Raw genomic sequence first — 20943 nt, 5'->3', positions numbered from 1 at the left:
ATTGCCGAAGTTATGACTGTTGGAAATAGGCTCTTTAACGATAACTATATCATTGATACTGAATTCACCGGCTCAAAGTAGGTTTCTTTAAGGCTTCTAAAACCATATTAAAATCCAATGGTGGCAAAGAATCCCTAAATCTAGACCTTATTTTACCTATAGTTCTGATTAATTCCTGTATGTATCGATCATTTGCAATTGGATTCTCAAAAACCATGCTCAATTATGCTATATGGACTTTAAGTGAGGAGACACTGGTTAAATCCCTCCTGCATAACATCCAGAATACTTACGATTGACACAGGAGTTTGGAACTTTCCTCTACATCAACTCAATCTAGTGCTGGGGCATGCACTCCGAGTGCTTCTGTATCTTGAGGTCTTGAAAAGAAAATCCGGCATTTGGTATTGTGTTTTGTTGACAATAGATCTATTAATTGTCTCACCCACCTGGCTACGATACGCTAGAATATATTTCTTAATTCAAGGACCTTTCCCCCCGGTTTCTGATCTTTTGACTTAAAAAGCTGCTTGTACATTGTCTTTTCCCGCAATATGCACAGCCATAATGGGTGCTATGTTGCATTCTACCCATCTTAAGATCCTGGTTCCCTATTTGGTGCATTCATTCTCTTTGTACCTCATTGATGGTTGATGCAGGATATGGCTGTGAATTGCCATTGGATGGCCTCTTAAAAGAACAGCACCAATCTCACAAATGAGCACAAACTCTCCAAACACTCAGACAAAGACAGGGAACCCTCACACGCACACAAACAACAAAAATGGTAACAAATCGTTAGTTACAAACCTACAACTCCTCAAGCTCAATGTGTTATTCTCAGACATTGCTGTTGAGCGGTAGAGTGCTTACAGAAAGTGTGCTCTTGGATATCAGTGAAAATAGGCTATGGTTTTTAAATCGCTGCTATCAGGGCTTTGAAAAATCGCTGAACTTATAAAACAGCAGGGGTGGGGGAGGTTCAGATGATTTTTGTACATATCTTTTATTGGATTAGGCAAGAAGCATATTAATTTTCGTAAACCTGCTTTAAAATATGATCCTAAATTAACAATTTTTGGGGTTTCACCAATACAAGCTACAATATAAAACTGACTTTCTGGAGAATGCCCTTATACAAACATTTGTACCATTCTGATTATCCAAGATTTGGTTTTACTCAAACATTTTTTTTTTTTTTTTCAACTTAAAATTTTTCTTTATTGGGTTCACAGATTCTTACATTGTATCACAGCCCATTGTATTAAAGCATCCCAATAAAGTTTTTATATCATACATTAGACTATTTGAACTGCCTCAATATGGAACAAGAAGCAAACATATAGGACAAACAAGACAAACTAGACGATGGACAAGGGAGGGGGGGAGAAGGGGGGAGGGGTTTTCTCCGGGTATGCCTACCGACGTATAGTCTCTTATGAGCTTCTTATCTTTGTAGATATCCCTCATTGTCTCCATCTCGAGTATGCAGAGTTATCCCTATAGACTAGGTGTGTTGGATTGCTACCCTGGGGGCTGTCACCTACCTGTTCGTCGCTATTCGTCGTCTGGACTCTGACCCCTAGAGGAGAACGCGCCTGTACCTATTATAGCAGGATTGCGGTGGCATCCACCCCGGGGATGTCTGTCTGTGTCAGCCAAGGCGACCAGACTTTTAGGAAGTTTGTGCCGGTGTCATTAACCAAACTCGTTAATTGTTCCATCCGGCAAACATTTTTAAAGCAGATAACATTCCAAGTTCGGATCCATCTCCACAGCAAAAAGCAATTGATGGTACTCTTCGGTTCATCCTAAAGCCACCAGAGGGAGTACAAGATTGTAAATGAAAATGGCCATAGAAAAGCAGCATCAAGCACACCAAAAAGAAAGAGGTAGTTTTGTATGCACCGAAACGCTGGATGCTACTATGGACGCCTTTAAATCATTGAAATTACCTATTTTGCAACCCATTGAACTCTTACCTTTTGGTGTGTTTGACTCTGCTTTTCTATGGCCATTACAGCTTGAGCAGATTTTTTTTGTCTTGGCACCTAGCTTGTTACCTGGAACCAGACCCCAGTTAGGGCCATTCCAAGTTGCTGGATCTGCTGTTCTTCTTGGTTTATAAAATGGAAAATGGTGACATACCCGCTGTGAGAACTGATTTATTATTATTATTCATTCTTGAAACACTGTTGGTAAACCTGCAGAAAAGTCAACAATGGTTAATTTTCCCTAGGCATTTACAGGTGCAGTTCCACTTAGAACCTAAATGAACTAACTGCTGTAAAATGGTTAATATTTGAATTCTAGCTGAATGGTTATAACAAGTTTTAAAATTATTTTCATATTTTTATACTTTTCCAAGTTAATCTTGGAAATGGGTTAACACAGATTCCCAGCAAGCTCAAACTCCTACACCTCAAACTCCTCGACGCCTTTGGCCAAAGGGTTAACTAAATAACCAAGTATTTTATTATTATTGAAGTATTTTACTCTATATGTTTTGTCAATTGGATGCAGCGTTGGGTACCCCCTGTCTCTTGTTGTAATCTTGGAAATGGTTTACAAGCAATGTTTTCTGGAGCCTCCGAAGGTGCCAATACAATGGAAGCTAAATAACAATAAGCACAGCCCTAATGCAAACAGAATAGTCGGGCGCTGTATGCAAGCATTTTCCCCCTTCGCTCCCATTTCTAGTACATTCAATGACATGGTAGATCACAAAATTTAACACAACAAAAAATATCACTGCTGATGGGTGGAGTCCCACGAACGCAGAAACTAAACCAAGACATCTTGTGGGGCGACTGTCTATTGTTAAAAGGGTAAATTATTAATCTGAAAAGTGATCCAGTAAAAGGTAATAAGACTTTAAACACTGCAATTGGAGCTTGCAAACAGTCTATTCTCAAATGACATGACACCATCTAATTAGACTTATTACCAACATCCTAATATAAAAACGCAAAATTATGTGAAAATGGTTAGTTATGCAACATCACAATCTGAACTTCATAAGAGTGTATGGTTAGTAGTTTGGCTGAATAAAGATATAACACTGGCTGCAGTGCATCCCACAGGATGCACGATCAGTAGTTTGAATCTCAATTGCCTTAATAAATACAGGGTTTGGCCTGCAATAGTTAGTGGGCACTGCCCAGTTGGAGGTAGCTGCCATAGTGCCATCTACTCTGCCACATACTTAGTGTCAATGTTTGTGACTCGGATTGCTTCACACAACTTTAGAAATGTGTAATTACATCACAGGTTGTACAAGAGACAAGTTAAAAAAAAAAATGATTTTAATTTTTTTAAATATCTTAATTATGTAAACAAGCACACATATAGAAACAAGTCTCAGTATAAAAATAGATCTTCAACAAACACAAAACACACATAGCTGCAGATGTATACAGAACATATATATAAAAAAAAAAAAATAAAAAAAAAAAAAAAATCGGCAAGCATATGTATACACGAGGCAAAGAATGACTCCATAAATATTCCAAATAATTGATTTGCTATAAATAATGAAATCGCTTAACTTACTTTCCCTAAGGAACGGATATCACATCTGTAAAAACTGAAGCTGCATGCAAAGGGATTTAGAAAAATATTGTTGCAATCTAGTTTGTCATCAATTGAAATTATTAAAGTTAAGAAATGGGCTGTCAAAGCCACTGTCCTGTTGGAGAGATGTCAATTCCAGCAATAATTTTCTTGAAGGCCGTGTGCTGCTCGAATATGGCTTGGAATCTGGATTGAGTCTTGTAGTTGGAGGAGGAAGCTCCAGTATTTTATTAGAATGCTCTGTATCACGATTTAGATTTTTTCTCTTTGCAATGTGTGCCGAATAATTCTGAACTTCACAGTCACTACCAAACAGATCACGACTTCCTTCCACAACAGAACACACACCTGCTGTTGCAAAATTCTCAGAGGTAATTGAAACTTGTGGCTGTATATGCAAGTTGGTGAAGGAGCATTGCCCAGGCTGGGATGAAAACACATTTTTGCCACTGAAAGCGCTACGATCATTGCTACCGTTTTCATCCCGCACAGGGGTTTCCTGGAGATCAAACCTTTGACTGTCTGATGTGATCTTTGGGCGCTCTCGATGACAGCCTTTAATGCCCTGTAAAAAGGATGGCTCAGCTTGACCCCGAAGTTTTACATGGACCGAATCTGCATTAGAATCAATACAGCCAAAAGAATGTATCTGTTCTTCCGGTGTGTGCATGACGCATTGAGAATTCATAGAATGCAATACTTGGGTCTGTGAGTGTCTAACATCAGGGCATCGCAGACTCTCCTGTTTCAGCAAGTCTTTTCTAAACTGCATTGAAGCACAGTCACTACTTTTAACGCCAATTGTCAGTGCTGCGGTGTCTGGGATCTTGCTCCCCTCAGGCTGATCTTTAAAGTTGATTGGCACACGCCTTTTCATGAACTGATCAATGGTCATTTGGTCAATGTTTTGATCCTTTGATCGGTTGCTTGCCCAGCTTGGAACGGTCTTCAATGAATCACTTTTGTCTTGCTCGGTTTCAGGCAAAACAGCTTTGCTCAGCGGCGAGGCTAGTAAAAAATAAAAGACAAAAAAAAAAGTTAAACAAAAATGTGCGTGTCAATAACATGATGGAAAGCCATCAAGTCTAAGGCTGCGTCCATACGGCCTTCGACCGCGCGGAGGCGTGCGCACGTGTAACGGCACCCGCGTGAAGCGGGAGCGCTTTGTGGACACGGTAGAGGCCCGTGGGGGGCGTGTCTAACACCACAGAGCTGGTTCGCCCTCATTGGGCGAACCGCTCATGTGACCTGCCGTCGCACCGAGAAATCACTTTGAACTGATCCCTCCTGCACCACGTGCATGGTCTATGGTTGCAATCAATGTCTTAAGGCAATGTGATCGCTCCACGCGGTCTTCGGCAGCATGGACGCCGGCTAATGATGCATCAGACTAAATTGAGACACTGCAGACTCCTCTGTTGCAGAAGGGACAAAACTAAATAAACTCAAATGATGCAACTATCCACACAAGACAGCGTAGAGTTTTAACTATTTCAACCCCATTATATGATTTTACTGTATGTAAAAATGTCATCCCCTGGATCTTTTTCTGTACCCCAATATAATCTGTGAAATGTAGAAAAAGTGTTTAAAATTATTATTTTAATAAACCAGCAGTTTTCCCTACTTTTTTTTTTCCCCCAGCAATCCCCCCCTATTTTTATTTTTTTTTACAAGCTGGGAACCAGGCGAACCCTCAGAGATGAACTGTGCTTTTTTTCAGCTTGGCGTCTTCCCCCCTCCCAGTTCCAGACATTCTTGGTGAACGGTAAAAAATTCAAAAAAATTCAAAAAAATTACCAAGTTTAAATCTCTATCCAGGGGAAAACAAATTGGCCACCAAAGTTCAAGACAATAGGAAGCCACAACATCAGCTGCCGTTTCCCATTAGACTGCCATTTAAATACCCCTTAAAGCTGCAGTTCAGTCAATATCCTGCATGTGTGTTTTTTTTAATAAATCAGTTCTGTAGTAAGAAAAAATACTTTTAGCATTTTGTTTTTAAAAAAAAAACTTTGAAAAACCAATTTTCTTGAATTCTATTTTAACAGCCATTTGCTAAGGCACTGCCCCTTCATGTCCTGTCACAAGCCCTGGCACACCCCTTTGTCAGCTCTGCCCTCCCTCTAGCACTTGTTATTCATGAGCTTCCACTGACTGACATAAGCAAATAAAAACATATGCCAGCACTAATTATGTCACCAAATTTTGCCTATCAGTATACAGGAGAACCCGTGCAGCAGTGTAACGTTACAGTATCCAGGAGAACCCCTGCAGCAGTGTAACGTTACAGTATCCAGGAGAACCCCTGCAGCAGTGTAACGTTACAGTATCCAGGAGAACCCCTGCAGCAGTGTAACGTTACAGTATCCAGGAGAACCCCTGCAGCAGTGTAACGTTACAGTATCCAGGAGAACCCCTGCAGCAGTGTAACGTTACAGTATCCAGGAGAACCCCTGCAGCAGTGTAACGTTACAGTATCCAGGAGAACCCCTGCAGCAGTGTAACGTTACAGTATCCAGGAGAACCCCTGCAGCAGTGTAACGTTACAGTATCCAGGAGAACCCCTGCAGCAGTGTAACGTTACAGTATCCAGGAGAACCCCTGCAGCAGTGTAACGTTACAGTATCCAGGAGAACCCCTGCAGCAGTGTAACGTTACAGTATCCAGGAGAACCCCTGCAGCAGTGTAACGTTACAGTATCCAGGAGAACCCCTGCAGCAGTGTAACGTTACAGTATACAGGAGAACCCCTGCAGCAGTGCAACGTTACAGTATACAGGAGAACCCCTGCAGCAGTGTAACGTTACAGTATACAGGAGAACCCCTGCAGCAGTGTAACGTTACAGTATACAGGAGAACCCCTGCAGCAGTGTAACGTTACAGTATACAGGAGAACCCCTGCAGCAGTGTAACGTTACAGTATACAGGAGAACCCCTGCAGCAGTGTAACGTTACAGTATACAGGAGAACCCCTGCAGCAGTGTAACGTTACAGTATACAGGAGAACCCCTGCAGCAGTGCAACGTTACAGTATACAGGAGAACCCCTGCAGCAGTGTAACGTTACAGTATACAGGAGAACCCCTGCAGCAGTGCAACGTTACAGTATACAGGAGAACCCCTGCAGCAGTGTAACGTTACAGTATACAGGAGAACCCCTGCAGCAGTGTAACGTTACAGTATACAGGAGAACCCCTGCAGCAGTGTAACGTTACAGTATACAGGAGAACCCCTGCAGCAGTGTAACGTTACAGTATACAGGAGAACCCCTGCAGCAGTGTAAAGTTACAGTATACAGGAGAACCCATGCAGCAGTGTAACGTTACAGTATACAGGAGAACCCCTGCAGCAGTGTAAAGTTACAGTATACAGGAGAACCCCTGCAGCAGTGTAACGTTACAGTATACAGGAGAACCCCTGCAGCAGTGTAAAGTTACAGTATACAGGAGAACCCCTGCAGCAGTGTAACGTTACAGTATACAGGAGAACCCCTGCAGCAGTGTAAAGTTACAGTATACAGGAGAACCCCTGCAGCAGTGTAAAGTTACAGTATACAGGAGAACCCCTGCAGCAGTGTAACGTTACAGTATACAGGAGAACCCCTGCAGCAGTGTAACGTTACAGTATACAGGAGAACCCCTGCAGCAGTGTAACGTTACAGTATACAGGAGAACCCCTGCAGCAGTGTAACGTTACAGTATACAGGAGAACCCCTGCAGCAGTGTAACGTTACAGTATACAGGAGAACCCCTGCAGCAGTGTAACGTTACAGTATACAGGAGAACCCCTGCAGCAGTGTAACGTTACAGTATACATACCGGTTTGCAAGTTCTTACTCTGGGATTTTTGGGAGATAGGAGTTTCCAGAACTTTGGCCATAGTTGCCAGTTTGCTTGCAGCATTCATGATTTTTTTCTCAGCCCTGTAAAGAATTCAAAATATTAGGTCAATTAAATGCACACCTACAGTAGCTAGCATTGCTTAAAGCAGCGATCTTCTCCAGATGTTTATACACGCTTAACTGACAATGTTAGTATCTTGCCCCCCTAAGCAGGTCCTTCACTTTAGTATGAAAAACAAAATGTCTTGCTCTTCCTAATCTGTAGCTTCCAAAGTTACCGTGGCAGCCTTTAGACTGGCTCAGGCTCTGGGGAAAGCTTCATTTTAACCTCCTGGACACGTAGGATTTCAAATTCGTACATCGCCTGAACAGGGCATTATATTTTACGGAAGGGAAAAAAAAAAAAAAAAAAAGTTTGAAGAGGCAAAAGTAAAAAAAATTTAAAATCGCGATTGGAACGGGCTGCTGCTTTTCCTAACTTAACTACCATTTTTCTACGTAAATCTACTACCCCCTCCAAGCACAAATAGCACCCATGTTTTGTTATAAAAACGTGAACGAAAAAATAAAGTCTATGCACACGTCTCACCCCTCATTCTTCCCATCATCTTTTAGAAGTTGCTGCAGGCAGGTCAAGTAATATTTGCGCATTTTTCGAGCAGTTTCTTGACGTTCTCTTAAAACTTCTGATTTCAACATTTCGGCTGCTCTCACCTTACTTTCATGGATATAACGAAGCATATCGTCTGTACAATTAAAAGCAATATGTTAAGAACACACACGGAAGGATTAAACCAGTTTAAAAGGCCAAACAAAAAGCCTTATTAGAAAATCTGTTAACCTTTCTTTTTTCTTGTTTGTACCCTATATGAGGGGTGCTCAAGTCGTCCTTGGACCACCCAACAGGTCAGGTTTTCAGGATGTCCCTGCTTCAGCACAGGTGGCTGAAGCTGGGACTGATTGAGCCGCCTGTGCTAAAGCAGGTACATCCTGAAAACCTAACCTCTTGGCTGGGGAGGTGCTTGAGGACTGTCATTCAGCACGCCCTCCCTGCCCTATATTGTAGGGGGAAAAAAATTCTTGTCGCCATATCGGTACTGGAAAAATATAGGGTTACTCATGTGGTCCATTTTGTTCGGCCCAATAAGTTTTTCATAGATTATAATTAGAGTGAACAGAACTTTCAAAACATCTGCTTCATGTTTATGATGCATTTTTGCTGGTCGATATACTTAAATAAAGTTTTAAACTAGAACAGATGCACTTCAAGCAACATAAAAAGATCTTATTTCAGCTATACTATTGCAAAGTGTGTTATAAAATGTTAATTGATCTAGGATTGTACTAGATAATTAAAGCAGCAATCCACTCAGCTATTTTTCCTTTCCAGGGACTCCTCCCCCCCCAGTTCTGGAGATATTTACCTTTATATGTGATGGTTTTTCTGGTCCCTTTTGGGAAATCAATATGCCTCACTCCTACAGGCCAATAGGAAGCCTCTATGTCATCTGAGCATGACACTGCAGCTTACTATTGGACAGACCCAGTAGTAAATCATTTATTTTACATTCATTTTACCGGAACATAAAAAGTTAAACATCTGGCCTGGAATAAGCGCGGTTAAGCTCCAGGGGACACCCCGGTTCTGATTCTGGAAAAATAATTACATTCCTAAAGTGGGAGTATTGCTGTTTAATTTTTGACCTGTGACCTTCAAATAGTACATGAAGTAAAGCACACTAAACTTTTTAAAGTGCGGTTTTGTTTTAACTAAAACCCTTAAACCATTTAAAATTCATAGGCCAGGTCTGATTAAAAATGTGAAGGGTTTTATAAAAAAAATTAAATAAAAAACGGTTGCTCAAAGTAAAATGATATGTTGTAATCTTTAACTCCTTTTGAATGGACACTTACAGATTTAGTATTAAATGCACATTAAATTGTGAAATAGACTACTAAAATGTTTTTAAAGGTCTTGATACCTCTTAATTTGTTTTACTCAAATTTTACCCACATTGCCAGCCAAACATCCGGAGACTGAAATTACAAAAAAGGTCCTTTAACTCACTTTTTATTTTGTCCACAGCTTTGATATACTGAGCACGCATTTCTTCCAAAGCATTTTCATAGCCCTCTTGTGGTTGAAAGCTGAAATTACAAGAGCACAAAATAAGAATGCAGCAACATTACTGCAGTTTCAGAGAAAACAAACAGTGTTCATGTCAAGATCTAATTTGGAAGATGAGCAGCTCTGCAGCACTGCTATTTTGTGAACAGCAGCAATACCTCCATAACCCACATATTCAGTGTGGCAGTAAACAGCAAATAGAAAGTTACCTTGCTGTAATTGTTGCTTTCATTTCTTCAAGTTTGTTGTGTAACTCAACATTTTCTTTTCTCAGTGTTTCTGCAGCAGTTTCATTTTCTTAAGGGAAAGAAAAGACGTTGCTAATTGTATCAGGAAATGTATATTTCCTGAGATATGGCTGGAACTTCCATCTGTAATGTTTTAAGTTTGTTTAATTCTTCGGGACAGAGAGGACTCCTTGCTAGGTTGCTTTACATTTTGGGATGTTCATTGTATGATATTTCATTGCATTTTAGTATCCATTCTCTACATAGCAACCTACATGGTTAGGGCTAGATGAATACAAATTATCATTATGTCAACTGCTCCAGCTTTTTGGACCATAAACAAAAATATGTTATTGGTTTAAGACTCAAAATTCTTAAATGGTGCACTAGTGTAAACCTGGACGAGAGAGATTATAGGAGATGACCTCCTTCCATATGCCATAAATCCATGGAGCAGGGCAACAGCATAATAAATGTTATTGGATGTTGGCTATTTTTGTACGGACTAAGGAGCTACGGGGAAGGGGGAGAAGAAAAACACATTTTATTTTTTTTAAGTAAAGACAATAAATCTAAAGCTCGCAAATAAAACATGTAGTTAGGCATTTAAAAAGTTGCACATAAGGAATCAACATAGGAACAATTATTCATGTCTACCGGAAAAGTGTTAATGCAGTCAAGGGGGACATTACATACAGTATACTATTCAGTAAATTGCAGATCATTAGTAGAGATGTTTACCCTTCACTCATAAGCATTACAAAAGTGCAGGCCTAGGTCCACATTGTCCCGATGTTCCCATCTGGATGGAATGCCAAAAGGATACACCCAGAGAGTCAGAAGATCTCATCATGGAATTTAATGTAAGTGAAATATTAATTAGCATTCAAAGTCGTACTTCCAAGCACAATATTTGCTACTCCCAAACTAGTCCTCCGTTAGTTTAGTTTTATACATTATGCAACGTGGCTTACTTATCAAATTCCCATTAAAAATACTTTGAAGGTATTGAGTTTAGAAGTTATTCCAACCTCTCAAGTGCTCTGCGCTTAGTTTTTGCTCCTTTACAGTCTGCTGAAGGTGTCGGCACACTTTTTCCAGCCTGCTTCTTAATTCGTGACACTGCTTTTTTGATTTCTCAAGATGTTGTAAGCAATGTTCACAACAAGAATATCCATGGCTGCCATCTTTTCCTTTAAAGTTTGGATCTATAATGGTCAAAGATGTGCAAGTTAACTTCAGAATGCAAACTCCAAGACTTCTAGGTGATGAGCAAAATATTATAGCAAGTGTCCAAAACATACTTGTAAGAAATAGTCCAGCAACTTCATGTCATGTTCTGTTTATACTTAATGCAAAACAGAGATATTGCTGTCATTTGCACAAGCATCTCCTCATGTTGCATTGTGGTACACAGAAATTTGGCAAAGGACAAAAACAATGGAATGTAGTACATTTAAAAAAAACAACTTAAGGGATGGTACAATCGCGATGTCACGCCAGCAATTTATTTAGTAAAGCCTTGTCCTGCTTAAGAATAGGTTATAGGACAGAGAAAGTGTAAGTTGCAAATACAAGGAGAAGAGGCGGTCATGGAACAAAACAAACCTTCCTCTGAAATGACTGACAAAACATGTTTGAAACAATATAAGCATTCAAAGGAAATAAAATGTACCATTGCTCTCCAAATGAATCTCCGTCATCTTTTGCCCATTTTCTCTGCTGGTGGCACAGGATGCTCGTGTCTCAGGTTCGCCTTCTGCCACATGGATCTGAGGATTTACCTTGGACTCATCACATTTCTACAGCAGAAGAAAAAAAGTACCTTCAGTTTCAAACAACGTTAATAATAATGTATGGATATAGATTTACACACACGTCCCACTTTCAATATTTATTTTATACAGTAAAATATTACCCTTTTCCACTCTTCCTTTGCCTTGGTCAGTACTTCGTAAATGATGCCTTTTATGGCTTTCTGTAGGCAGGCTCTCAGTTTCTCAAGAAATTGTACGTCTAAACTGCTTTGCACACTCGATAATCTGTCTTTTACAACACATTTGTCGATGACTTCATTATGAAGGTCATCTAAAAACTGCTCGACGTCTGATAAAATCTCATTCTCCCGTTGTTGCACTCGCTGAGATTCTTGAGATGCCCACTGTTTGAGGCTATGATTCAATTGTGCTCTGATTTCGGCCTCTTTTTGAGAGAGCAACTCACATTTCTGTTTTTCAAAATCTCCTTTGGCTGTGGAAAGTACATCGCCGATTTTACTCCGATGCTCATCCAAAAATAAGCGGTAATCTTTTTCATTTTGGGCCTGGATCTTGTGGATCTCTTCTTGCTTTTCTTTGTTCCACTGAGCACGCGCCTTTGCCTGTTCCACTTTCAGCCTAGCCTGAAATTCCTCATTTTTCATGTCCAGCTCTCTGCTCATGGAGGCAATCTTTTCTTCCAGCTCCTTTTGATTGACATTAAAATCTGCTTTCCCAGCTCTCTTTTTCCAATCTTCTTCAGCTGCAGCAAGAGCGTCCGATATCTAAGGGAAAGTGAAAAGGGAGATGTGCAACATCATGGACTCTTTTCAGTTAAAGCTACCTAATTAAATACCTTACATCGAAAGCACCTCTGGGCAGGGCCTCCCTTTGCCTTACTGTACGTTATCATTTATGTGCTGCTGTTATCCCCGTTGTTTGCGCTTTATTCATTGTTTTGTAAAGGGCTGTACGAGCGATAGAAATAAAATTATATATACTAGAGTACTTTTTGATAAGGTATTTTATTTTTGGAGGCGGTCACTCCCAAGTACAGTAGTCAAACAACCTTACAGGACCAACCCCATGTTATCCAAAAAGTAGACCGTGCATACATTCCCGTGTGCACCCGAAGCATAAGAGAAGTGAAGGTAGCTCAGCCTAGGAACACAAGGCATGGTTTGTAGAAAGTTCTATACAGTCGGATGACAGGAACATTTACATTATTAGGCAAATGTGCAGCAACGCAAAAGGGTGCGTTTCAGATGGTTTCCCTAAACTTGTTAAAGCAGATTTAGACGATGTGATAACATATAGTCTGTTAATGAACACAAAAACAGTGACTGGGCCATATTATAGTCTAGATTGCAAACTCACGAGCAGGGCCTTCATTACCTCTTTAGATCAGTTTGTGCTTATTTATATTTGTATGTAATTCTGTTTATGTAATTATCAATACTCTGTATCCCCATTGTACTGCGCTGCAGAAAGTTGGCACTTTACAAGTAAATATGTTACAGAAAATACAAAAAAACACAGCGCACAACGCTCATAGTGCATTAAAAATTATATTCGTAACCAAGCAAGTGAGGTAAGTATTACGCGTACATTAAATCAGATTAATCAGGCATTTCAAGGGTTAATGTTACCCATGCACCAATCAGGACGCCAGTGGAGATGTCATCGGTTAAGGCACACGTAGCTCTCCTTGTCACGATCGCTCGATCTCAGGATAAGGCCTGAATGGTCTCCGGCAAGGTGGTATGCAGTTCAGCCAGCTCGTGATACAGACAAGTAGTGTCCGCAGGTTAAGCAGTCTCTGCTGCAGCGGGACACACGCTGTTCAACTCTCTGGTCCGGCGCTTTTCGAAACCACAAGGGTCTCCTCATCAGGGAATATTGGCTTTTAATCAATGTAGCTTTTAAATGCTACATTGATTAAAAGCCAATATTCCCTGATGAAGAGACCCTTGTGGTTTCGAAACGCGTTGGAACTAATCACTCTGTGAACCCTGGACTTTGCACCCCTCCCTTGCGAGCCAACTCGGTGTTTAGAAAGATCGCGACGTGCTGTCGCCGCCGAGTGACGTCACGAACCCGGAAGCGCCGGACCAGAGAGTTGAACAGCGTTTTGTATTTTCTGTCTAATTAGAGGGTACCTGAGCCATCCCTGGTGCCACAGCTGCAGACGCTCCCTAAATCATTTTGTATTTACAAGGTCACATTTTTATTTATTACACATCATCACTTCACTTTTGAATTGTTTGTAGTTGCGCACTTATTTTTTCACTTCTATCCACAAATATGTTACAGGTCTGTTGAGGTCAATGTTCTCTGTAGCTGCATATTTGTGAACGTGTGTTTCTATACGTACAAATATTTGGTCGAGCTGAGTTGTTTAAGCCGTTATAGTTCTTTAATTAACCTTCTTGCAGAAAAAGGATATTCAAAGATTTTAATTTGATACCTGTTTTTTTACATTAAGTTCATTTATTTTCTCCCACTTTTCTTGCGCCAACTTTAAGTGTGCTTTGTATTCAGAAAGACTGGTAAGTTCTTGCAGCCATCGCACATGGGCTTTAGTTACAGCCAGTTCCACCTACCAAACAAAAGCAAAATGTAATACCAGAAAGATTCAGAGATTGTACGTTACATTTTATATCAGAGCATGTCCATTTTGTACAGAAGCAATAAACACATTCTGCAAAAGCTTCTCCTTTGCATAAAAGTGAATTGCCAAAGAAATACAAGCGCTCATATCTGTTTTAATACAATAAATAAAATCACACACAAAAATACAGTCAGCGTGTTCACATATAAAAAGTCAGTTACCTGCTTTGAAATATCCTCATTATGCTGGATTTCCAATCCCAGTCGGGCCTCACGGGCAGCTCTTTCTTTTTCTTGTAAAGCATCCTGGAGTTGAAACTTTAATTCGTCTATTTGCTCTATATCGAATGCAGTTTTTGTCAGTGTTTGGTCTGTCTGAACAGCATGCTCCTCAAAATCTTGCCGAGCCTTTATTTTGGCATCTTGTACAACCTTATCTAGTTTTTGCGTCCACTCCTTTTCAATATCTTGGACAGTTTTTTCAGTTATCTATCAAAAAGCAAAAAGACGATGTTACTATAAAACAAGAAAGGAAATCTAGTATTCAATGTCATGTATGTTTTTTATTTTATTTTTTATTAAGTGGTTTGAAAAGACTAAGGGAAAAATACATTTAAGAATATATCATGGTACCTCCAAGGATCATAAAAGCATGTTTATGATGTAAGCTTTCATTAATCTTTAACTACAGGTTTAGAATAAATAATCATAAAGTTACATTTTCTTGTATACCTTAGCAAACGTGATACAGCTATGAAAAGCTATTTCTACAAAGTGTCCCCATACACCTATGCACAGTACGTTCACGCATCTGAAATAATTTCATATTACGCTGCCCTGAAAAGATACAGATAATATCACAAAGGGCTGATAAAAGCAATTTACCCCAAGTTAGACCTAATTTAATTCATACTAGAGAAGAGATGGTCCTTTCATTTTAGTGGTTTGAAAAGACTTGGGGTAAAACAGGTGTCACGGGAGACCAGGTCTTTTAACAAATTTATACCGGGATTATTCAATAGGCAATCACAGTAGTGAAATTAAATGGGGTTTATTTGGATAAAAACCTCGGAAATACAACAGAAATACAAAAGACAGACATATACGCACTTACTGGGGCCTGGGGGTTGAAATCTAGCCGTTCCAGGTGCAGGGCGCCCGCTTGCAAGGGCTTACCCTGACCGGGACCCTGTCCTGATCGTCCTGGCATTGATTTCGGCAAGAAATCCTAACCGCGACCGCTACATTCGATTTGTAGAACTTGGCCGCAAAAAAGACGGGACTTAGCCTCTGCGACGCAGACTTTCCTAGCTTCAAAACTAAGCCTGTTGCTCTGCTATTTGTAACAGAGCAACTTTGAAAAGCCGCCCTAGCTTCATCGACATAAGTCACTGGATGCCCTCGTTCTCTGCCTCGGCCATCTCCTTACATACACTCCGCTAAGCTATCCTTAGCATGCAGGTAGGAGGAACGACCAATCAGAGCGTGGGATCCCTATCCCACTAGCCAATAGAAAGAGGGGTTCGACTCTTGGCTGACGTCAGAGGAGGAGTGCCAAGCTGGCTCGAAAAGCCGGGTGAACGGGAAATATGATATAGACAATGGGAGAAGCGCCTACGAGCTGTGTCTCCCCCAGCTAACTCACTGACGCGTGCTGGGAAGGCGCCACCAAGTTTGGCAGATATAAAAAAAAAAAAGTGTCACCACAGGATGCCCTTTGTTCTCCGGACCTGGCAATTAGTCCTTCCTCGCCCACCAAATGGTCTTCTCATCTCTGGACCATCCTCTCCTCTGTGAACTACAGACATGCTGGCGGCTATGCAGATGCCCTGGCTGACTGTATAGAGTCTTATAACAAATGTATAATACATTACAAAGTACACTTTAATAAAGTATGGACTTTGGGGAACCGTATACTTAGAAGGGAAATGGGTTTTGGATATTTGGGCTCGAAAATCAGGGGTCTGGGGGACACTGGGTTGCCCCGGTGTAATTCCCCTCCGCGTGCCAGCAAATCATGCCTGCCCGCCGGGGAGAATTAAAAAAACTACCATAACTTCGGCCCCCAAACTGCCGCAAACAAAATAATTGCATTTCTACCCAAATACCACACCTAAAACTTGCACATAAGAAGTTTCACAGTTCTAGGGCAAAGGGAACATGTAAACAGGAAAAGCAGGGGTCACTTTATTTTTTGACATGTATAATCCCAGGTCCCATGTAGCTACCAGGGACCCTACGGTTTCAGGGGTAACCAAATAGCATTGTTACCCCCTCCCTTCACCACAGGTTTAAAAAGTAATAAATACTTAAGTACCTTTAGTTGCTCATTCCTCCAGCTCTCTCTTGATAACGCTACTTGAACCTGAATTTGCTCCTTCAGTTCAGCTTCTTTTTCTTTTAGCCACTGCACCTTTGCTTGTGACAGAGCAGATTGCTGTTTATCCTCTAGTTCAGCTTTTAGTGTTTGCAAAGTCTCATCTGTTTCCTTCAGTAAATTGTCCTTGAACTACACAAGAAATGCATACACATTTTTATATACATACAAACATATAAATCACTGCAGGAAAATCCTTCCATTAACAGAGTGAAAACATCTGTTAAATTCTGCAGGAGTGAGGCAGACTGCACATTTGTCGTGTTTAGAATTAGGTTTATTCTACAACAGGCGTAAACGACCCAATCGGCCATCTCGGCAGATCAAGAATGTCAGCTCCAGGGACCCCCTGTTTCCCGAAATACATACCTCAAAAATGAAGCCACAAGAGATGACGTCACAGCTTCCTATTGGCCCAGCCTGCAGGGCGCGGGAGCTCTGAAATGTTGCCATTACGTGATCCCTGCTAGCCGAACGGCTACCAACCACCCCTACGAAGGTCTGTATCTCCAGAAGAAAGGGGTCCTCGAAGCTGATATTAATGGGGGTTGGATTGCCTCAAAAAGTTCAATAAAATATAACACTCCTATATTGTATACATTATTGTTTTTCGAAACACAAGATTGTCATTTTAATCAAATCTAGTCATAATACTTCGAAAGCATTTCTGGTGAAAATGTTTTCCAAACGCTACCTTTTGTTCATTTATTTGAAGCTCTTTCTTCAGATTTTCTCTTAGAGAGTCTTCCAAAGTATCTTTCTCTTTACAGACTGCAATGTAACACTCCTGCACTGCTGTCAGCTCGTGGCTCATTTCATTCATCCGTGACCTGAAAAGCCAGCCATGTTTTAAATACGGTTAATAATTAATAAAATAGTGTTGCTGAATTACAAGTCAAGGTAGTAAACTGTGAAGATTGGATGTGAGGAAGATGATGGGGTGGTGGGGGGGGGGGGGGTCACCCAGGTGTGTGTGTGTGTGTGTATAAAGTCACAAGGATCATAAGTCAGGCATTAGGATCACAGCAGCCACGTTGTCTGCTTCCACATTGAGTAAAAGGAGTGAGTTGCATGCAAGAATGAGGTTTGTGCAGTCGCTCCCAGCAGAAATCAGCCCCCACTAATTCTCAGAAATTGACATTGTGATGGCCCTCAGAATAGGAGATTGAGGATTTTACCCTCTTTCACAAAACATAATTATGCCCCTCTATAAAGCATTATTAAGATCACAACCTTGAATATGGAGTACAGTTTTGGGCACCACTCCATAAAATAGACATTATGGAACTAGAGAAAGTGCAGAGAAGAGCCACCAAATTAATAAAGGGGATGGAAAATTTGACTTATGAGGAGATGCTAACTAAATTAGATTTGTTTACATGAGAAAAAAGGCATCTAAGAGGGGATATAATAACTATATACAAATATATTCTGGGACAAGATAAGGAGCGTTCAAAAGAACTATTCATCCCAAGGGTAGTACAAAGGACACGGGGTAATACCTTAAAGGTTCGTGGAATGGAGATTAGACCAGCATCAAAGGAAAGGATTATTTACAGTAAGGACAGTTACAATGTGGGATTCATTACCCATGGAGACCGCGATGGCAAATACAATAAATATCTTAAAAAAAAAAAAAGTTGGACATCTTTTTTTGAAAGGAAACGTATACAGGGATATACCAAATAAGTAAACATGGGAAGGATGTTGATCCAGGAAGTAATCCTCCAATATATGGAATCAGGAAGGAATTTCTTTTTCCCCATATGAGATATTAGAGGATCTTTCACTGGGGTTTTAGTTTGCCTTCCTCTGGGTCAGTACACTGTACGTACAAATATAGGGTAAGTATTTGTCTAAAGCTAGCCTAGGTATAACTTGTACATGTGTCTTATTTTCAACCTCCTCTACAATGTAACTATGCAAGGTAAATAAAATACAAATAATGGGGATAAGCGTGCCAGGTAAATGACAACACAAGGCAAAGGGAGGCACTGCCACTAAGAGTTTACACTTTAAAATGTTAAGGATTACTTGATACCAATTAATATGATGCAACTTTTTTTTCGTTCGCAGAAATGTAAAGTACTCAGAATAGATGACATTATCTTACTGTAACTGAGATATGTTTTCTTCGTAGGTCTGACACAGCTGTTCTTTTTCTGATGAAAACTTCTCAGATAACTCCATTCGTAAACTATTCCTAATATCTTCATGGTGCTTTTCGTATGTTCGCTCACATCTGTAAGAATACAGTTGTACTTTATTTGAAGAAAGTTTCAACAATTGTGATTACTTGTGCAAAATGTACTCACGTCAGTAGAAAGATAAAATAAAAAAGTAAGACCATTCCTGGCACAGTAACCGATTACTGCCATGGTCATTTTCAAATGATGAATGTACCATTTAAAACAAGATCAATTTAACTTGACGTTAGACATTGCAGTATGTCAAATGAAAAAAAAAAATAACTAGCCCCCTTTTTCTTAGCATAGGAGGTAAGCAGGGGGGTGGGAACCTCAAACGTTGAACAGTGTTACAGTACATTTCAGCTCCTGGCATCCTTTGCTTCTCGAGAACTCTAGGTGCTGCTAGTACTAACTGGTTCTTACATCTTCCGCAGCAGCAAACCTGATGCCACTGCGTGCTGTGGGAGACTTAAAGTGTCCAGTTTGTTTCTGCAGCAGGGGTTGGTACCAGGGGGACCATCGGAGATATGGATCCGAATTTGGCATTTCACAAAAGGTTTTTAAAATGCTAAAATTCCTACACAAGGTATTATTGATAACTCAAGTAGTTTTTATTTTTTTTTATTTCGTGTAGGGAAATAAGATAGCTAGTTATGGGGTGGCCAACTGCAGTCCTCAAGGGCCACCAACAGGTCAGGATTTCAGGATATCCCTGCTTCAGCAACGGTGGCTCAATCAGTCCCAACTTCAGCACAGGTGGCTCAGTCTTTGACTGAGCCACTGATTGAGCCACCTGTGCTGAAGCAGGGATATCCTGAAAACCTGACCCCTTTGTGGCACTTGACTGGAGTGGTCTGCTCCTGAGCTAATTAATGTGATGCCAATTACCTCTCAACAGCGTCCTGTTTATCGTTATCAAAGTCCTGCACCATTCCTCTCATTTCATTGCAAAGCTCTTGGTTGGCGGCCCTCAGTTTCTCCTCATTTGCTTCAAGTTTTTTGATACACATCAAATGTTTCTACAAAAAGAAAGATAAAAACGACAAGGAACAATATAAAAAACGTGAAAGGTGGAAATTATTTTAGACACACAAGAACCGGTCTAAAGAGGGGAGGAAAAAAAAAAGCCTTCATTGAAGACCAGACCAAGCAACTTTATGCCCCAGTGCCAAGAAAAATTAGGTTATATTGTTGCAGTCCCATCCAAAACCAAAAGAAACCAATGACCAGGACCTGTTTAAGGACAAATCTGGGTGCTTCAAGTGTTATTTTTAGCCACTTATGGGTATTTTTAAATATTCAACATAGTAAGCTGAAGACAGGTTTGTCTTTCTTTAGGTACTTCCTTCAGTATAATGTCATGGGCCCCTGAACATGTTTTGCCCCGTCGTTAACAGGAAAAGTGCCTCCAACTCCTTCCCCCCACACACTTTGTTTAACTGATCTGACTGGGAGCAAGAGCATTAAAGTAGAAATCCATGATGCTTTTTATTTTCCCCCCCCCGCCCCCACCACCACATTTGTCCCATGGAGCGAAACAAGATTTAGAGGACCCCACGGCTTCCCCGGAAACTTACAGGTGAAGTTACTAGTATTTCTTCTACCTCCAGAGAAAAATAAAACTGGCGCCAAATCTCAGGTGTCCCTATAGTCAATAGGAAGCCGCAATTTAAATGCTGTCAAACACTGGTAAATTCACTGGTTAGTATCTGGGGAAGCAGGCTGTCACCAGAGCTAAACAAACACTTACCTTCAGGGTACCCATGGCTCAAATTACAGAAGAAAAATAAATAATGAAATAAATGAAAAATGACAGGATCTACTGACTTAAAGAGGCAATCTAAGCGGGCTGCTTTTCCCCCATTTTTTTTTTTTTACATAGTATTGAAGCAGGGGGTCACTGGAGCTGAACTCCATTTATTTCCACCCCAGGGACCCCATGCTTCTGGAGATACTTACCTCCATAGGGGATGCCGGTAGTCACTTGGCGAGCAGGGTTCACGTAATGGCAGCTTTCTGAAGCTCCCGCACCCTGTGGGCCAGTAGGAAGCCGTGACGTCATCTGGTGCGGCTTCCTATTGGCCCATGTGACGCAGGACATTTAAACTTGCAAGAGATCCCGGCACCTCTGAAGCAGGGTGTCCCCCGCAGCTGAAAATGGGGCTCAGCTTTGGAGGCCCACTGCTTCAATACTATTGAAACAAGAAAATTAAAAAAAAAAACAACAACAGTTTGGATTG

General features: G+C 40.7%; 1 protein-coding gene across 3 annotated transcripts in view; it reads right to left on the bottom strand.

Moving 5' to 3' along the window:
- Positions 1–1216: 1216 nt before the first annotated feature.
- The window catches only part of CEP152 (centrosomal protein 152), a 30558-nt gene continuing 10831 nt past the window's right edge, over positions 1217–20943 (bottom strand). The window contains exons 15-30 of one of the 3 annotated variants that reach the window (XR_012788909.1): positions 19592–19722; positions 18628–18756; positions 17209–17344; positions 16455–16646; positions 14360–14626; positions 13995–14126; positions 11689–12312; positions 11446–11572; positions 10802–10978; positions 9753–9840; positions 9484–9563; positions 8005–8161; positions 7393–7496; positions 3553–4581; positions 1983–2204; positions 1217–1811 (exon numbers count right to left, since the gene is read on the bottom strand). Coding sequence is in view for 2 of the 3 variants with exons in the window: in XM_075575643.1 (XP_075431758.1) it covers positions 3641–4581; positions 7393–7496; positions 8005–8161; positions 9484–9563; positions 9753–9840; positions 10802–10978; positions 11446–11572; positions 11689–12312; positions 13995–14126; positions 14360–14626; positions 16455–16646; positions 17209–17344; positions 18628–18756; positions 19592–19722 (3285 nt within the window). In the remaining variant the exon portion in view is untranslated. Of the gene's footprint in view, positions 1812–1982; positions 2205–2231; positions 4582–7392; positions 7497–8004; positions 8162–9483; positions 9564–9752; positions 9841–10801; positions 10979–11445; positions 11573–11688; positions 12313–13994; positions 14127–14359; positions 14627–16454; positions 16647–17208; positions 17345–18627; positions 18757–19591; positions 19723–20943 lie in introns of those variants that run through there. The other 2 variants (XM_075575644.1, XM_075575643.1) reach the window with 2 other exon arrangements.

The sequence above is a fragment of the Ascaphus truei genome, chromosome 18 (genome assembly GCF_040206685.1).
Source record: "Ascaphus truei isolate aAscTru1 chromosome 18, aAscTru1.hap1, whole genome shotgun sequence".
In the NCBI taxonomy this organism is placed as follows: Eukaryota; Metazoa; Chordata; class Amphibia; order Anura; family Ascaphidae; genus Ascaphus; species Ascaphus truei.
The sequence above is the reverse complement of the archived record's forward strand: the minus strand, read 5'-3'. Positions and strand labels throughout refer to the sequence as shown.